Source organism: Pelodiscus sinensis, chromosome 15 (genome assembly GCF_049634645.1).
Source record: "Pelodiscus sinensis isolate JC-2024 chromosome 15, ASM4963464v1, whole genome shotgun sequence".
Taxonomy (NCBI): domain Eukaryota; kingdom Metazoa; phylum Chordata; order Testudines; family Trionychidae; genus Pelodiscus; species Pelodiscus sinensis.
In genome coordinates this window covers 33,537,414-33,557,000 of record NC_134725.1, presented here as the reverse complement: position 1 = coordinate 33,557,000, position 19,587 = coordinate 33,537,414, and the positions used below count along the sequence as shown (strand labels likewise).

The following is a 19,587-nucleotide window of genomic DNA, read 5'->3' as shown; positions in this document are numbered from 1 at the left end:
TTAAAATTGTGTGGGTGACCCAGACCTATCCATCCAAACCTGAAAGGAGATTGGCTTTAAAAAAAGGTAACCAGGTGGAGAGGGGGCGCTACATACACATAATTGGGTGTTTGTTCCCTTAACAAAAACACACACCAATGAATGGGGCAAACAGATCAGAGTTTATTAATAGGAATTAAAACAGGAAAATAAGGCAGAAACCCACACTAAAACAAGACTAACAGCAATACAAATACCTGGTAAAAATATAACTCTTCAATTGCTAATGCCTAAGGGCCTGAATCCAGGACTCCAATATGATACGGCAGGTGAGGTAAAGAGATTTGGATTATAACTGTACCATTCTCATCAACAAGTATGGGACCCCGCTCCAGGATGGCCAGGGATGAATATGCTGTGTTGGACTGGATACAAGAGGAAAAGGCAGGATCCTGGATTGATATCCTCTCAGGTAAGGTGTCTTCTTTCTTCCTCTTCTTCGCTGCATTGTCCTGGATGTGGGTCTGAGTGAGGCTAGAGAGCCAGTGAGCCACTATCCAGTGAGTGTGTGAGAGAACCCCCTCCCCAATACAATACAGGTGCTAGCCCAAGAGGTGAGCGGGCTGGAGATGAGCTCATCAAGACATCTGCTATTCCTGTATGGGCACTTGCTATAGTTCATTAGTGCTCACTGCTGCCTCCTGGTGGACAGCCCTGAGTGACAAGAGAGGCAGTGTTAAATTGCCTCTCATCACTAGGCAGATTAGCTGGTCATATGGCTAACCTGTTCCCACCACAAACCTAAAAGATGCCAAATGGGGATAAAGAAAGGGGACCAGTATGAAGCCCAAGGACAACCTGAGGCAAACCAAGATGGTGATGTGGCCTGTCAGGGAAATAAACAGCAAATTGAAAGTTTCCCCTACACTTCCTTCTAGGTTCTGTGTTATTCTCCAGTCACTACCTCACAAAGTTATTCCCCTAGTCAAAGCAAGCACCCAGAACCCTTTTCCTTCCCCTTCCTTCACTCCCCGTCCGGTCCAAGGCCAGTCTCAGCAACCAGCATTCTTCCCACAATTCATCAACTGTTTTTTTGCTGCACATATATTATATGAACCTGTGTCATCAAGCAAATGGTTCTCATATCTTTATTGGTACTGGGCATCGGATGTGGCTGTCCACTGAATCAGCTGAACTTGGAATTCTACTGTCAGAGGCACAGGCTGGATTTCTTGGAATTCCTTCACTTCAGGAGATTCTTTGTTTTTGCCTTTTCCTGAGGAAAAAAGTGAGTCATTGTCCTTATAAAGGAAACAGCCCTAAACTGCTCCAATTTTCTGCATATGCTGCATGCGTTCCTGAAGTTTTTGCATTCATTCCAGTTTGTTAATACAGATTAATCGAAACATAAAATGTGCTTGATAAGAATCCAGCAGTATTAGCTTATATGTTAAGTTGTTCAGTCCAGCTGGATACAGTTTTGCTTTGTTGTTTGAAAATTACTCAATATCCATCAATCACAGAAGAGAGAAATAGAAACAGAATTTCCAAAGCCCATGGAGTTCAGAGGTAAAATTTAACCTATGTGCCTCAGGCTGAGAATATAGCTTTCATTGTCTGGGCCAATCATTCATTGTGGAAAAGACTTTGCTCTTTCCCATGTAGATGAGGGATCCTGACTTCTACAATAGTTTTTGCTATTTGTTAGTATTTGTTGAACAGATGATGGACACTAATATCAGACTGGGCTGTTAGTAAATTGTTCACCGTGGCTACTCCTGCACTGTGGCTGTCATTCACTGCTAGTGTAGATAGCTCCAAGAGTGGTAGCAGTGGAAACTGTAGTATAGACAGAGCTTAGATATCTTCTATCTATGGGATCTATACTTTCTATTCTATGGTGAATTACATCTAACTGGGTTTGATTAGTACTGTGTTTGCGAGTGTAGCTAACAACTTAACTCTTCATTAAGTGACTGCTTCCTGAATGGCTGACATTTTTTAAACTGGAGAATAGCAAATGGTGAACAACCCACTTTCCAGCATGATGATTTGGGATACAATTCACAACATGCACATGTTTTCATGAATCCTTGGCAGTTGTCTTCCCAGCCAGGAAAAACAACAACACAGCTAATCCTACCTTACCTTATTCCACTAGCTCTTCTGAGCTCATACAATTCAAGATCTGCCTTGTGGAAATACAACCATCTCTTTGTGTATGAACCTTCAGCAACAAGCAATGGAAACCTTCAACCTACTAGGGGCAGGCTGCTGGTATTTATCTATCTAGGCACAAATTGAGCAAGGAACTTAAGTATGTGCCTAACTTTAGGCACACATACAATCCCAATAGGGTGACTAGATCTACTCATGATCTTAAAATTAGGAATTTGTTACAAATGCCCTGAGGCAAGGTGGACTAGTGCTGTGATCAGGGCCTGCTTCCCTATATGGCAGAGGTGGGCAATCATTTTTGCAGGGGGCCACTTAATGAATTTTGCTGTGGTTACGGGGTGGGGTTGGGGACTAGCCTCCTCTCATGTTGTCTGAGGCCGGAGGCTTTGAATTAAAAACACAGTAAAGAGCTCCTGTCCCTGCTGCTATTGCCTTGCCTGGCAGCCACCCGGTTACTGCAGCTATTTAAAGGCCTTGAGTCTCTGGCTCCTTCTAGGATAGCGCCATGTACGTGAGCTATTTAAATATGATCCTCTTGCCTGAGCCACTGCCTGGAAATTTGGTGGCACGGGCAGTAGGATATAAATAGAAAGCAGCCAGATGTAGTCCAGTGGCTGGATCAAAGTGTTAGGCGGGCCGGATCAGGCCCCCGGACCACATCTTGCCCAGCCTTGCTTTATGATGAGTGGACTGCTAGGGAGGTGACCCAGGACAGCCAGCTTCCAGAAGCATGAGCCTTCCAGGAATGTTTAACACTCGTTTCAGATGTGTATCTCATTCAATGGGATGAATGTCACAGCTGGTTCAAGAAACCATCTTTTCACACAACTCTCTCTCAGGCAGGCCAAGCTACTGGTCAAAGAGCACCTTGAGGCACTGTCTTCTAACATATCACAGCAAGGGACACTCAAGAGCATTGGGGAACCAGAAAGACACCCTGAGGTGACAAGAGACTACTCCTCCTGCAGAAATATTGAAAAGCAAGAGTCTCACTTTGTCTTCTTATTTTCAGATGGGGGCATGTCTGAGAAACTGAGGCACAGAGGGATTAAGTGACTTTCCTCAGGTGACACAGTCAGCAGTAGAGCTGGACAAAATTCCAAGGCTACATCTACACTGAAGGCTTCTTGTGCGAGAACAACTGTTCTTGTGCAAAAGCTTGCGGAGCATCTACACTGTACATGTGTTCTTGCGTAAGTAAATTTACAGTAAAGTGTCGGAACAGAGGGCTCCTTGTGCAAGAATTATTCCTCTCCCCACAAGGAATAAGCCTTCTTGCACAAGAGCTCTTATGGCTAAAATGGCCTATGGCTAAAATGGCCGTGAGGGCTTTGTTGCACAAGAGAAAGTCCACACTGCCATGGACGTTCTTGTGCAAAAGCACATCTCTTGTGCAAAAGCACAGGGTAGTATGGATGCGCTCTTGCACAAGACCTTTTACACAAGAACTCTTGCACAAAACAGTTCTTGTGCAATAAGCCTGCAGTGTAGACCTAGCTCAAGAGTATTGATGACCAATCTCTTACTCCAAAAAATAGTGCAGTCCAGTGAATAGGCGAGACAGAGCTGCAATTTAGGTCAGTGGTTCCCAACTGCGGACCAGAGACAGGCCATGAACCCGTCTGATGGGCTGCAGTGGCTTGCCAGGCCACACCCCCAGCTTTTATTTAATTCTGCCCCCTGGGGTTCCCAGGGAATTCCCTTCCTGTGCACTTCCTTCCTCAGGGTGAGTGAGGCAGCTAGAAGCTGGGTGTGCTGCGGCTGGAGCCGGGACCATGGTGAGGCTGTCCCTACTGGGCTGAGCACCACATATAGAGTGGCTGCCCCAGCTGGCAAGGCCAAGCATCTCATCCAGAGCAGCTGTTCCTGTGACTCCGTTCTCCTCCCTCCCTGCTCAGCGGAAGCCTCACCTTGGCCTCCAGCGGCTCCCAGCTAGCAGGTACACACATTATGCATTATTAAGTGCATAAGAAAATATAAATGTGCTGAATGTGTCAGCCCTGTCAGACCTGTTACTACTGCCTCTTTAATTCTGGTGCAATTAAGGCAAAAGTTTTAGAGTGGAGTATACTCTTTAACAAGTATTAGCAACTATTTTATTGCTTTTTAAAAATATGTGTGTGCACTTTTTTCAAATTATTGTTAGCCATCATGTCCTTTGATTTGCTTGATATACCATGGGCTAAAATTACCATAATGAATATTCAAATATTCCAGTGCCAACAGTTTTTGAATGAGTTTGCCAGTCTGTGGTATAAGAAAGGTTGGTAACCACTGAATTAAGGGACTTGGATTCTATTCCTGGCTCTGCCATGGGCTCATTATGTGAGTGTGATCAAGCCACTTCCACTCTCTGGGCCCTGATACGTATTACCTTTGCTAAGTGTGTTGAGATCTGCAGATGAAAAAATACTATGAAATGGCTAAGTGCTAGTATATGCAATGTTGGGGTCGGCAACCTTTGGTTCGTAAGCCAAACATGACTCACTAGGGAGCCCCAACTCAGCCCCCCCCCTTGCTTCCCCTGCAGTAGGGAGCCAGCGCTGGTGCTACAACCTTACAGCCCTCTGCAAAGATGGTTCCATCTTTCAAGAACTGGCTTCCTGAGGATGAGGAGTGCAGGAGGAGAAAGCCCCAAGCCTCCTGGCAGATGCAGCACTCAGGGAACAAGCAGAGCTAAACATGGCTTGGCATGACAGCGTTTTCCTTCCTCTCAGTGTGGAAACTCGGAACCAGTTGTGGCTCCATGAGCAGTGCTAATTTGTTCCACCGCAACACACTTTCTGCAGACGTCCCTTGCAAACCTTTCTCAGAGGCTTCCGGGGAATGGGAGCAGCAGGAAGCATTTTACATTGTACCTGCTCTGCCATGTGAAAACAAGTGCCTCCCCAGCTCCTCATGCCCACACCTCGCCTTACTCATCCCCCCAGCCAGACAGCCTGCCCTTGGCCAAAAAATCCTCTGCCCCTTGGCCAGACATCCCTTGGCCAGGTACTCTTGGCCCCCTGGCCAGGCAGTCAGCCACCAGCCTGCTTCTGCCCGCTGGCCACGCAGCCTGCCCCATGGGCAGACCTCGTACCCTCATCCCCTCCTACACTCCAGCTCCCGCCCTGACCTGTACTCTCATCCCTATACCATTCACTGGCAGCCCTGTCCTGCACACTCTGCACTGGGGGCCCCCAAAAATCCACTATCCCTGGAAGCCCAGAAGAGTAAATTTGGCCTGAGGCCTTAAACCTCAGTCTTCCCTGTTCCTCCCGACACTATAGGGACTGGAGCACCACGCGAGTGAGGTATTTCGGTTGGGGGTCATATGAGTGAGGGTTGGGAGTTTTTTGAGGGTTTTTTATTTTGCTTCCCACTTGTGTGGTCCCTGACTGATTTTTCTGTGGGTTAGTGGCCCCCGACCCAAAAAAGGTTTCCCACCACTGTCATAAATAAAGACAATTTTGAAACCTTTTGTGTTGAACATACTTTACTGTATTTAAAAATGAAACTTGGCTAAGAAGCCCCCAATTGGGGCCCAGTCCCTATCTAGCTTCAGCATCATAACACTCCTGCACCCTCACACACACCAATCCTGAGTCCATCATACACTCGAATCCCCTGATCCGAGCCCCTCACACCCCTGCATTCCCAAACTCATGCACCCCCATATCCACAGTCGCTTGCCATAGCACTCCTGAACCCCCACACATCCCAACCTTATGCCTTGAATCCACCGTACACCCCAATCTCCTGCCCTGAGCCTCTCATGCACCCCAACTCCTGCACCTCAAGTCATCAGCCTCCTGCCATTAGATTGACAGAAGACAGCTTGAATGAGTGCATGAAGCTGGATTTGACCAGTTGTGATGGAAACTTCAAAGAAATGTGCGAAAAGATGCAGCTGCAGAAATCTCATTAAATAAAGTCTGTGAGTATGTTTCATTTATGTTATTATTAATCATCATGTCAATTATCAATATTATTAAGTTGTATATTTTTAGTCATGCATATGGGCATTCTTATACGGCTTTTTTCTGACCACCTGTTCTGAATTTTGATATAGTTTAGCTCTTTGGTTTGAAAAGGTTGCCGACCCTTGTGCTATGTTATTACCAGACAGAACACCCCTATCGGACAAGATAACACAAGCCAGGCCCTGAACACACATACACCTTGTACGCACCAGCTGAACAAAGCATGTGTCTAACTTTAAGCACACATATATTCCCAGTGAGGTGAATAGACCTATTCATGAGCTTAAAATTAGGAATGTGTTTAAATTCCTTGCTGAATTAGTGCTATTCAGATGCTTGCGTGCAACCTATAGCTGGATGGATGGAGGATGCTGGCACTGCCTTCCTCATTGAATTTCAATGAGGCAGCCCCTTCCTGAAGGCTGACAGCTTAGACAACTCTACCTCTTTCATTACCTTTGGCAGCCACTGTGGTTTTCTGGTTTGTAGGACTTTCTCCCTCTGTTTTGGTTTTTTTGTTCTTGTCTTTGCTCTTCTTACTGTCCTAGGGAAAAGAAGTGGGGAAGGCTTCTCAGCAGCTTGCACAAGGCAAAGTTTAGCCCTGAAGTCACAATGTCCCCACTGGGGCATCATAACTATTTCACACTGCTGGGTTATGTCACAAGCAGAGGATTAGGATTTAAATGTCACTAATCAGCAGAAGAGCTCAGCAAAGAGCCCTGTACTCAGAAACAAGAGAGAGAATGTCAGAAAACAGGAAATGTCAGAGCCACTCTACAAAGGGAATATTTTGTAGCTCAGCAGCTCTTTAGGATTTATATCCTACTTAGGAGCATAGGCACCAGCTTCCTCCAGGCTCAGGGTGTGCTCAAATCCTTGCTCTGTCCTAGGTCCCAACCCCACTCGATTCCTTCTTCCAAGCCCCTGCCTGCGTCTTTCTGCCCCTTTTCCGTCCCATGCTCTTTCCTCACTCCACCCCACCTCTTTCTGCTTCCTCCCCCGACCATGCCCCATCCCTGCTCCTCCCCCTTCCTTCCAGAGCCTTCTGTATGCTGTAAAACAGCTGATTGCAGTGGATATTAGGCACCCTGGGAGGGGGAGGAGTTAATTTGAGGGGTTGCTAGCAGGTGGGAAACACAAGGGAGGGAGAATCTGGCACTAATATTTTTTTCTGTGGGTGCTCCCGCCCCAGAACATCCACAGAGTCTAATCTTATGCCTCAGACCAATGCAAGAAAGGATGTGAGTAAATGATTTCAGTGTATGGAAAGGAGATGAAACAGATCAGTTCTTCTTTGCCATAAGACCATATTAATAATACCACCACCAAGATTTTATGCAGCACATTTCATTGGTAAAATTGTCCCATGTGGAGTATAAGGGCTTTTCCCCATTCTTCTGAAGCATCGGGCATGGGTCAGTGCTCCAGAGAGCTATAGGCTTCATGGACCACTGGCCATATTGGGCTGGCACAAGCATATGGACCAGCTTGGCTTTATGTTGACAAGATCATTCAGAGAGCCTGTGTGTAGTATAATCTCATCTCCAGTATAAAAATTATTCGTCTTTCCAAGGGCCTGAGCGCCTGCTGCCCTTCCTTATGGAACTGACTTTGCAATAAGGAGAAGCTTCCCATGCAACAGCCTTCTGAGCCCAGCTGAGATTCTGTGTTCTGTGCCCAGTGGCAAGGTTCTACTTCTGCTCCCTCTCCGGGTCTCTCCCTCAACTCAGGCCAAGATTTGCTCCCCGTGAAACACATCCAGTCTTATGGAGTGTCCCACAAGACAGGGCCAATGCACAGACTCACACATGCAGTGTGCTCCTGTGGGCAGCAACGGAAAGCATTCATCCCTTGCAAGGGTAGTGTCTTTTCCTTTGCCTTATTAGCTGGGTGTAGGAGTCGCCACTAATGCTAAAGTGGCTGGTACCTTCTCCTTAGGAGATGATGGCTGAGTTGTTTCCTCAGTGATGAGAATCCCAAAGTCACACACCACGGCTACAAGCTGGTCACCTGTTAAGAGGCTCTCAAGGTTCACATTCCCAGATCCCAGGCTTCTCAAGAAAGGCGGGTCACTGCGCAGTTCGATGGGGCTTTCCTTTTTCTTTTTTTGCTTGTCTCCCTGCACAACATGGATTGGAGCACGTCCAAGCATCACACATCTTAAGATCATGGTCCATTCATCAGACATCAGACTATCTTGATGACACAGCCAGATGGGAACCCAGTCCAGGCTAAGACGTGTCACTATAACCACTCCCACCTGCCTCCAGAATGAAGATTGAGAAAAATGGCTGCATCAAATATCTCTATCTGAGTCTAGGGGGCTTGATACCCAGACAAGAACTTTAGGAGTAAGTGGGAGGCTTCTCATAGAAATTAAAGCCCTGATTATTACTTGGCACAGATCAGGCAAGAGACCAAGTGCTTAGGGTTTGGGGGAACAAACTGAACTGAACAAAGCCCCTTGGGAATAGAGAAATAAACATTGTTCTGTTACAGCTCACGTAGATATTTTTCCATTTGATTCTTTTAATGAAGCCTCTCTGCAACCGTCTGCATCATATGAAGTAGCTGCAGATGCCCCCCTGCATCTCTGACAAGGGTCGGTGTAGGTGTAGCTTGTCACTGGCATGCTGAACAGACTCGCCGGTTAATTAAAAGCGAACTGTGCCCGTAAGCCACACTGCCTTAATCTTTGTGTGGGTTTACTTAGCCCCTTTAATCAGTCTTCACAATAATAACATCCTCCCTGCCCATCTTTATTATTACCTTGCCACCATCCTTTGGCTTCCCCTTCTCAGCCTTTCCCTTATCTGCCTTCCCCTTCTCTGCTTTCCCCTTCTTTCCTGCATCTTCAGTCTGAGCTGCAGCCACAGGCCAGGAAAGCACCTAGCAAGACAGAACAGTCTGGTTCTTCCGCTGCAGTGTTTGGGCAGCAAACAGCAGATGGGCTCTCAGTTTGTTACATTGGAATTAAAGAGATGCAAATGCAAGGGCATGTTGGCATTATTGTCAGGCTTTTGGAAACCTCGTTTCCCTCCCAGCCAAACTGTGTCCCTCTTCCCCCGAGCGTGCCAAACATTTACCTTTTCCTCTACAACAGTGATGGTGGTCCCAGCCATCAGGAAGGCTTTCAGTTCCACTAAATCCCCAGTGATGTGTTCTTTCCTGTGATTACAATCCATGGTCTCCGCCCAGGATTTCCGAATGGTGAGATGCTTGTTCGCTAAATGAGAAAACACAAAAGGAGCAGTGAGGACCACCTTGTCTTTCCCTGGCATCTCAGCTGTGCCTGCAGAGGGCAGTATTACCTCACCCCCAGACTTCTCTGCTCTGGAACCATCAGTAGGAGGGAGTGGAGTTTCCATTATTCATTCAATCCATGGATGTCCAGCTCGGCCTGCCAGCATGAATCCCAATTGTGGATGTTTTTGTTAGTGATGTGGACTCTGGCCAGACTTTGAGACCCACCAAACTAGCATGCTTGCTCTGGTGAGATCCCACCACAGGACCAGCTGGCTACAGCCATTAAGTACAGCTCCATTACAGCCAGTAGACAGTAGTCTTACGCTAGGGCTGAATTTGGCCCACTGTTTTAAGTCCAGTCTGGCTACAACAAACAAACTCACCCTTTGGGGCAATTTCAGGAGAATACAATTTATAAATAAACAGAGCATCCCATGCAATACTGTCTGAGATGCAAAAGAGCTGAGTTCAGGAGACAAGAGAAATCCTGTAACCAGGCAAAGATGAGGAGTCTCTGGTGAGATGCACTTCTGGGTACTCAGCTAGTTGCCTCAAGTCACTTTCAAGCTACTGAAGCAGTTGTGGTAGTAACATGTGAGCGAGTGAGTGTGTCAGAAGCCAGGCAGGGACAAAAGCATTTTAAGGGGAAGAGTTATTGTCAAGTTCTCACTTAAACCACAGTACTACCCCTGTACACAATCTTAAAATAACCCTGTTTGCCCCCCAATAATGGCTGGACTCAGTTCAAAACTACCGACTTGCTACAATATTTAAAGGACTCCTCATGCTTTTTTCCAGCCTATATCAAGAATCTTCTCCCTCTCTCCTTTACCTCATTCATCTTGCATTAGCCTCCCCTTCTGGCTTTTCACAGGATGATTCCTCTTCTGCAGCTCCTGCCACCTGTGAGAGCCCCCTTGACTCTCTGCTTCAAGGACTCTCTGTCTCCTAGGACATCTCAGCTCTTATCTCCCTTACCTTTGCCTCTTAGTTTCACTTAGTAAACCTTTAATAGTGTTTACTTTAACTTTGTGACTTTGAATCCAATAAATCACTCCCTGCAAAGAACACTCACTGACTTCAGTAGGAGCTGCATGCACAAAACAGATCCAGGATTGGACCCTGCATTTATTCTGTAACACACAGTCTGTATGATGTTATACAAAACAAGGGCTTGATTTTGCAAACTTCTGCTCCAAGGTATGGCACTAGCTCTTATGACTAATCCCTTTAACTACTTGCAGCAGCCCACATTCCCTCCTTGCAGATTTGAGTCCTGTATCCTTTTAAGTACTGAAACAACACTGTAGAAATAAGGCACTGACAACTGAATACATATGTTGATATTTTGTCATTCAAGTACATCAGCTTCAATTCTTTTGTAAATTCCTGAAATTCTGGTTAGATCAGTATGGGTGTGTCTACACATCAAAGTTATTTCAGAATAACGGCCGTTATTCCGAAATAACTACACAAGTGTCTAACCATTTTGAAATAACGGACAGTTTATTCCGACATCTGTAAACCTCATTCTATGAAGATTAACACTAATAGATAGTGTAGATGCTCCACTTCTGCTATTTCAAAATAGCCCCTCACCAGGGCCATTCTGTTATTCCACCTGGGGCTCTAAAACAAGATAGCATGTCTTCATTAGGGAAGCCTGCCTCGGATTAATTTTGAGGCTTCCCTGTAGTGTAGATGTGCTATTTCGAAATAAGCCATTTTGGAATAACTATTCCAGAATAGCTTATTCTGAAATAACTGTGCAGTGTAGACAGAGCCTAAATGGCCTTTTTTATTTGGGTAGTTTTATTTCACACTGGGCTTCTGGGGTTTTGTACAATCACAGAGTAAAGCTGTGATCTATGATTTTTAATACTGTAATTATCACACCAAATGAAATTACATATTTGAGGCAATCACTTGCAAAGTATAAGCCCCAGAACCTGATTTGTATTCACTGTACTTATCTGGAGAGCAGTATCCATCCTAGACCAAAAGTCTTGCTGGAGAACAATTATTAAGTGGCATGGTCTTGATAATGGATCAAGCTATTACCTACAAAGCCCTGGCTGGGTTGATTTAGTTGGGATTGGTCCTGCCTTGGGCAGGAGGCTGCATTTGATGACTTCCTGAGATCTCTTCCACCTCTATGATTCTACATTACCAGAGACATTACCAGATGATATTTCTCATCTGAAGAAGTCGGTTATGCCCATGAAACTCATTATATTATTTTTTTGTTAGTCTCTAAGGTGCTGCAGGACCATTCATTACAAGAGACCTGTTGATGGCAACTTATTTCAATGCAGCATTTGATGACATTCCAAGGAGACTGATAAACAAACACACCAAATTCAGGTTAAAGAAATAAGTTCTCAATTCTGTGGTACCCCTGTTTGCCGGAGGCTCTGTTTTAAGCGGAGAAGACGCATCTGGTAATGCCGATCCTCCTTGGTCATCATTCTCTGGTGGACTCCCAGGACTTGGTATTGCCACCGTTTGATTCTGATGGATCTGTAACAGAAAAGCTTCAAAGGCATCAGTAAAAGGGGCCAAATTTAGTACTATGCTGCACACAGAGACAGGTTGGATATACCCAAGCACTTCTGAAATGCCATTCTAAAGACTTTCCCCATCATAAGAAACATGGAAGCAACATCGGAAGCCATGGTCAACAGTGGTGACTCTGGTGATCACATCTACTGTAGTCAGTGAGTCTGCAAATTTAAGTACATAACCACATCCTTCTGTGCAGGATACTACTGTTCACTGCAAGAACAGAGTGCATGGAGGCAAGGACATACAGGACTGATCTCAGACAGAAGATAGTGACACATAAATATTGCCTTTGCAGCATATGTCTGTGCCCATATTGTGAGTTTTTTAAAATAATACAAATACATTTGAAAGTGTTGTTTGCCATTTGGCCTTTTAATCTCGAGAGTTCCCTCCTTATCTCCATAGCTATGAAACTAGCAATTTACTTTTAAAATGAAAGCGGAGATTCTGATGTATTCACATGGCTTCAGAGTTCAGAATTTTAAGAAAAACATCAAATATGAAATAATTCATGATAAAACTCTGAAGAGCTGGCAACACTGTCCTCCCTTAACTGGTCCCTGAAGCACCTACAGCTGTGCACATTCCCCAGGTGAAAGGGGAAGTTAGTTTCCAAGACCAACTTAGTCCTTTGCTGCAACCTCCTGTAGGAAGCCAGTTGCAGGGACGTGTTTTTTGTAATGCTGATGGCCACTGAGAATACGACAAACTCACTTCATACTGGTGAACTAACAACTTTCAGTCACTAATAACCTGGGCTGTGAAACACCAAAAACCTGGAGGTGAAAGGCTTGTGATTCACCTTTACCAACCACCTGCTTGTTCCCTTTATTTAGACTTTAAAACAGACCTCAGCGCTGTTGGTGTCTTCGGCATTTTCCCTCTCCACAAACTCGTATGTCACATAGTAGCTGTAAGTGATCAATGGAAACTCTGGGCTGCTTTCCAGCTCCTCTGGTTTGATGGGGTTGGGGACACCTTTGATTTTCCCAACACTCACCACCAGTTGTGCTTTATTCACAATGAGATCTAAGAAGAAGACAATCCAGCCACCAAGTTACAATATACATTCTCTGGGATGGAATTTGAGATACTGTTGCAAAGTGAGTTAGGAAATGAAGGGGTCAGATATTTTAGTGGAGGGCTGTTTGGCAGGGGGGAATCCTCTGAGGTGTTATCTACACTGCGGTTGAGAGATGTGACTGCAGCAAGTGTAGACACATCTGATCTAGCAAGGTATAAACCAAGCCAACTTCAGCAAATACACTATTCCAGCAAGGAGCATCCAATGTGGTTCCTGATCCATTAATGCCAAGGCAACCACTGGCCACATGGGGTCACTCAAAAGCCATGCAAAGAGTTCCTTTTCCTCAGGTGATGGGCTTGCTGCCTTCACAGCTGTATTGTAGATTTCTAAGCCCTCATTCAGGAAAGCAAGTCCAGTTCTGTCCTGAACAGGAGCCTTAACGAGGGACTTTCTTCTGAAGAAACCTTCCAAACATCTGACTTGAAACACAATCAATGGGATTTAAGTACATACTTAATTATTTGCATGCTGAAAGTTAAATGTGTGTAAACACATTTTCTTGAATCAAGGCACCAGCATAGAACAGCAACCTTGATTGGCAATGGCCAGATCTAAAATCAAACACAAATCTGTGCAATACGGGCTTGCTCATGCTCAGCCCAGCGGATCTTATTTCCCTTGCAGGGAGACCATAATGCAGAACTGGAGACAGTGCCTTCCTTAGATGGCAAAAAAATGCTGTCACAAAGAGAGGGGAGTAGGATTATATCACAATTGGGCTAGAGAGCTGAAATCCAAGAACTGCAAATCTGAGTGTCTGATTAACAGATCAAGACCAAATTCTCTGTCTCTTCAGTTTTGAAGTTTATCACCATGAAACCTGGTATCAATGTAAGTTGTGCATGCACTATCCAGCTAGATTCTTGACCCAGGAATATAGAGAAATAACACGAATAATGAAGACTGCCTTGCTCTTGCATAGTGCCTTTCATCATCTGTAATTCTCAAAGCACTTTACACAGGAGGTCAACAAATATCATTCTCCCCATTTTACAAAAGGTAAACGGTTATACAAAGCCAAAAGAAGTAACTGGTTATACAAAGTTTTGTCAGCCATCTTTAATCTTGCCAAAATGTGAGAATTTAGGGACAGTTTATGTGATACATCAAGAGCCTTCATGTGTAATGGAATTAAAAAACAGAATGATCATGCTTAGCACTTACAAATATTTACAATTAGACATCAGTTAATTAATCCTCACAGCCCATCTACACGAGGTGGGTCTATGGGAACAACTATCCTCATTTACAGATGAGTACGTTAAGGCAGAGAGAAGGGGGAACTGATCACCATAAAACAGGAAGCCGTCAGTGGATCTAGAATTAGAACTGAGGACTCCTGACTCCCACACCCATGCTCAACCCACTACTCCAAACTGACTTTTTTTAAAAAGAGAGAGATTATGGAGATATTTACAAAATAAAGTCTCACCTGGCTTGCTAGATAGACCATGGAACTTATGCTTCTCATCGGGCGATATGTTCCTGTCATCCAGTATGCAGAGTTTGGGCAGGCTATCTATTACAAAACCTCGGTAGCCAGGCATGAGCACTAGCGGATTTCCCTGCAGCACAAGCATTCTGAGCTGCTGCAGAGTGTCCAGTTTAGCAACTATGCCCAACAGATCCGTAAAATTATTAAAACTTAGGTCAAGAGAGAGAAGATTTGGCCTAAAAAAGAACAGAACAGTATGAGGGTGTCTAACAAGCAACATTCAGGTCTGTATATTTGGCCCAGACTGATATCTAAACAAAGATCTTCTTGAAATCCATGAGCCCTATGCGTTTTTCTTGGGCCACTGTATGGCAACAATTTGCAACTAAGATGGATTCACACTGAGAACCCACAAGCAATGTTCCCTCTAAACTTTTCCATCCATGTGCAGAATAAATTGTTTTTACATGCACCAAGATGTGCCAATGAGCACCACCAGTAGAAACCAAAACCTAGCAATTGGTGCTCTGCTAATCCATTGGACAGCACTGGAATCTCTCCTAAGTGGCCACACAATCACCCATCTTACAAGGGACTATGCCCATAAGTTAATATTCTTGATATGCTACTGACAAAATCCTGAACTGGAACAGTCATCATCACCATGCTACTGAAATACAGAACAATTAGCAAGCATACAGTATCCTTCCCTAGCTCTGGGTGTAAGCCATAGGCCCTTATTCAGGCAAGATTTATTAAAGACTTCAGGATGCATCCCTTGGAAAATGCAGATTGAACCAGGAACATAGGAGGAATGGCCATAGAATCAGAGCCATGCTCCACCAGTCCCATATCCTGTCTCTGACAGTGGCCAGAATCAACTTCTTCAGAGGAAAATACATAATTAGTGGATAATTACAAATAACCCACACAGGAGGGAGGCTGGTTCCTAACTTGTCTGTTTGTGCATAGCTTAAGCCCTGAAATATTTCATCTCTAAGCAGCAGTGTAGGTAACTTAAAAATTTCTTATAGGCACTGTCTTATTGCAACCCAGGTCCCTGCCAGCTCTTTAAATAGGTCCCTGCTGACTTTTGCTGCAGCTCAGCCAGCTCTTGCCAGAGCTGCACACCAGGGCACACCACTTACTTTCACCTCTGTCTCTCAGATAATTCAGTGCACTCCTCTGGATCAGAAAGGGCTCTGAGCCAGATTAAAACCAGGCTATTTATCCAAAAGTCCTTTCTTCATCTGTTGGGCCCTGGAGAATCCACTTTGAACTAGCATATGTAGCTTCTCAGGGTGGGGACAGCTTTACATAGTTGACAATAGAGGAAGTACATTACTGGAGAAGGGACAGATAATTCCATGATAACATGCACAAACCTGTGGCTTTAATGTAACGGGCCCCAAAAAGCCTACTGCAATAAGGTTTTACTTGAATAAAGTTTAGTTTAGGTCCACCAGGTTTATAAAGGATATTATGAGATTATGACAGCATTAGGCTGTTATGCTATGGTCCTTCTTTAAGGCTGGTAGTTACCAGAAGTCTGCAGTGAGATATTTATCTTCTGAGGAGCCCAGCAGCCTGTTGTAGCCCAGCCCCAAATGCTGGAGCTTTGGAGGTGGGTGAGAACATAGATCCTGCAAACCGACAATCTCATTGCCACAGAGCTCTAAGACCTGCAAGGGAAAGAAGGAGCAGGATTGTTGGGGGAAGGGAAATAACATTCTATAGGGTGATAATTTTCTTTATCTATGTATTGCTTCTGCTGTAGCCCACTAAGGTTCATTCAATCTGTCCTAAGGCAAAAGAGATAGTCATCTTGACACACCTTCCCTGTCTCATCCCCCAAAAAAAGGGTCAGGTTCCTGCTTATTTACCTTCAGTGTTCGAGGAAGATGGGCGGAGTTTATTTTGCTGATTTGATTGGCACTGAGTACGAGTTCTTCCAGGTTATGAAACTTCAACAAATGTTCATCAACTTCATTTACCTGGAAAGAGATTAATATCCACCTTCAGTCAGCTGTCTGTAAGTCCACATGTGTCTTAGCATGGCACTAAGGGTACGTCTAAACTACATGCCTCCGTCGACGGAGGCATGTAGATTAGCCAGATCGGCAGAGGGAAATGAAGCCGTGATTAAAATAATCGCGGCTTCATTTAAATTTAAATGGCTGCCCCGCTCTGCCAATCAGCTGTTTGTCTGCAGATCGGGGCAGTCTGGACGCGCCGCGCCGACAAAGAAGCCTTTCTTGATCGGCACAGGTATGCCTCGTGAAACCAGGTTTACCTGTGCCGATCAAGAAAGGCTTCTTTGTCGGCGCAGCACGACCACACTCCCCCGATCTGCCGACAAACAGCTGATCGGCAGAGCGGGGCAGCCATTTAAATTTAAATGAAGCCGCGATTATTTTAATCACGGCTTCATTTCCCTTTGCCGATCTGGCTAATCTACATGCCTCCGTCGACGGAGGCATGTAGTCTAGACACACTCTAAAGCACATTAACGTCTGAGTCTGCAGACCGCACAAAGGCAAAACTCCCATTGGTTACTAGAGGAGATTTTGATCTGATTTCCAGGTTGCTTGATTATAGTCTCTAAGTCCCTAAGTACATTTGTTTTACCTGAATAAAAGTTGGAAGATCACACCCATATTTTGTACCACCTGTACCATATTTTCACATCCATATTTTGATTTTGAAAGGCACTAGTCACCTGCAGCTCCCTTTATTTTCATTGGAGACTTTGGGTGCTCAGGCCCTAGAGCTCCTAAAATAATTCTCAGAGGTATATAAGGTGGCAGGAGAGGGAGCAAGAGATATGTGACTGAGGAAAAAGAGCAAATGGTTCCGATGAAAGCTGGAATGAGGTGGAGAGTGAATGAGGTAAAAGGATACCTAGAGGTGTTTCTTCCCTGTGGAACAGGCAGCCATACAACCAAAGTTCAGGGGGCTCAGTATGGACAGAATGTAGCCAGTATCTATAGCTGGAGAGGGCACTTTCATTCCACAGAGTTTAATTGAGAATCTGACCAGGAGACAGATCCTGCCTCTCAGTCCCTTCTGCCAAGTGCTAGTGAGTATTTAGACAACATGTCTAACACCACTTAAGCCTTGTTTCAGAAAAGTCTGTAAGCACGTGTTTAAACCCATTCATTTTCAGGGCAGCATTTAAACATGTGCTTAAAATTCCTAGTGAATTCAATGGGATACAAGTGCATGCTTACAGTTAAGAGTGTTCTTAAATGCTATTCTGAAAAGAGGTGCTTTTTTCAGGTCCACCATTACAGCCTTGACTTTCTTAAAAGATAAATAAATAGGATGGGAAAACAATCACCACCACTGTTGAGATGGATTAGCTAACCTCACTGGGAAATGTTTGAAAACTATAAGAAAGTTACAGATAACTTTATTTCTGGAAAACTCTTGTGAGATGTAATTTTTACACCATGCCCATCGCAAAAAGATTACTATCTTCTAAAAATCAAAACTGAACAGGAATATTATAGGAGCATGTCATTAGAGCACAAATCTGTGAAAACCGGATGTAATCCTCAATACTCACACCAGGCAGAGAACGCAACCGAACAAAACTGTAAATACTGTATGGTGGAAATCACTTCAAGCCAAGGGATGTGCCACTCCCCCTAGCTCCAGCACCTTTAGCATCATTTGAACATTAACCATTAAATCCTTACAGCTCTCCCGTGAGACAGGAACATAATAGCATCTAATTTATATATGGGGATCTGATGTAGAAAAGGCTACATGACTTGGCCAAGAGCACAGAGGGTGGCAGTGTCCACGCTAAGATTACAACAAAGCAGTTCTTGGCTCCCAATCTTGCACTCAGCCTTTCTCTACATTTTAACAACAGTGAAGAGCTCCATTATTGAACTCACTCCTCTATCCACTATCCTTAAGGACCTGTAGAACAAAAAGATGAAGTTGTCCCGGATGAGCTGCGGTGATTGTACTGCCAGCTCCCTCAGGTGCTGGTCCTCCGGGCTGCAGTCAGGTGGCAGAGCCCAGGGGGAGTCTTGGCTGCTCACAAATTCCATTAAGGTCTGCGGGCTCTCTTCATTGGGAGTTTCAATTTCCTGGTGCTGGGCTGTGCCTGCCTCTTCCTCTCTCTGGACTGCATTTCCTCCAGGTTTCCTTTTCCTTAATTTGAAACGGGACCTGTTCTACATAGGGATTGGTGGAGGGAAGAATGCACATACAGAGGAATGTCTCAGCAGACTGAGAATGTCTGGACCTCTGGGCCTGGCAGGCCCTGACTTTTGGGGATAAAAGGGCTGGCCTTTTTAAAAAAGCGAATTGAAATCATCTGAGGTGTCTCAAGTCCATTCCCAGCCTCTAGAGCCTCATAGGCCTCCAAGTGCCATAGGGCTGATCCTGGCTCCTCGGGCATATAGCCTGCAGGATATTTGGCCCTAAGGGTCCTTTGCAGCATCCCATAGTTCTTTGCACGGTTGGGTCCCAGCACCACAGGGCCCTGGGCAGGTGAGAGCCTTTGACACAGGTAACATGCTGGCCTGGCTTTGTGGCAGCCGGAGAGGATGCTGCGGCTACTTAGACTGCCCGCTCCTCAGTGCAGGGGCTGTGCAAGCCAAGCCGCAAAGCCACTCGCGGGCTGTGGCCCCTTGTGCAAGCCCCAGCGGCATCCCCATGTCCTGGGCAGGAGCTCCCGGCCTCACAGCCCCCCACTGGCGCCTCAGCAAACGAGAGTGGGGCGCTGCCAACTCCCCCCCCCCCCAACCTTCCTGCGGACCCCGCTGGAGCCCCGGGTGTGTGGGGGGGAGAGACCGTGACCCCGGGCTGGGGTGCGGGCGAGCCCAGGCCTCCCGCTGCCGCTGGCCGGGCCCAGGGGGCCCCCGGCAACAGCCCTCACCCAGCTGCCGACGCCGCAGGGGAATTCCCCCAGGCACAGCCGGCGGAGATGCTCCCGGAAGGCGGCGGAAGCGCTGAGGCCGCCCATGGCGGGAACCCCGCAGCCCCCGCGCTCGGCGCCACGCGTGCCCGGCAGGGGCCTGTGGCAGCCCCGCGTCCGCGGTTGCTGGGAGATTGGCCTGGTTGCCAGGTAACAGCGGCGGCGCGCGTTCGCCCCGCCCCGCAGCTCTTGGGGGGGG

The 19,587-nt window shown here is 45.8% G+C and overlaps 1 protein-coding gene across 6 annotated transcripts; it reads right to left on the bottom strand.

Annotated features, from left to right (window-relative positions):
* Nucleotides 1–1,113: 1,113 nt before the first annotated feature.
* On the bottom strand, nucleotides 1,114–19,540 carry LRRC43 (leucine rich repeat containing 43). Of its 6 annotated transcripts, none has more exons than XR_012896021.1 (12): nucleotides 19,350–19,539; nucleotides 18,358–18,642; nucleotides 16,336–16,446; nucleotides 15,995–16,134; nucleotides 14,450–14,688; nucleotides 12,781–12,959; nucleotides 11,762–11,885; nucleotides 9,206–9,345; nucleotides 8,889–9,008; nucleotides 8,130–8,238; nucleotides 6,576–6,663; nucleotides 1,114–1,255 (listed from the first exon to the last, which is right to left on the bottom strand). XR_012896021.1 is itself a non-coding variant. In XM_075898651.1 (12 exons), exons 1-12 carry the CDS (start codon nucleotides 19,434–19,436, stop codon nucleotides 1,128–1,130), a joined length of 1,833 nt encoding a protein of 610 aa, XP_075754766.1. In that variant the 5' UTR covers nucleotides 19,437–19,538; the 3' UTR covers nucleotides 1,114–1,127. The 6 variants fall into 6 exon arrangements, 5 of the variants coding, with proteins under 5 accessions (XP_075754766.1, XP_075754768.1, XP_075754769.1 ...); XM_075898651.1 differs by having other exon boundaries at nucleotides 8,047–8,238; nucleotides 19,350–19,538; XM_075898653.1 differs by having other exon boundaries at nucleotides 8,047–8,238; nucleotides 18,358–18,637; nucleotides 19,350–19,475.
* Nucleotides 19,541–19,587: the final 47 nt, after the last annotated feature.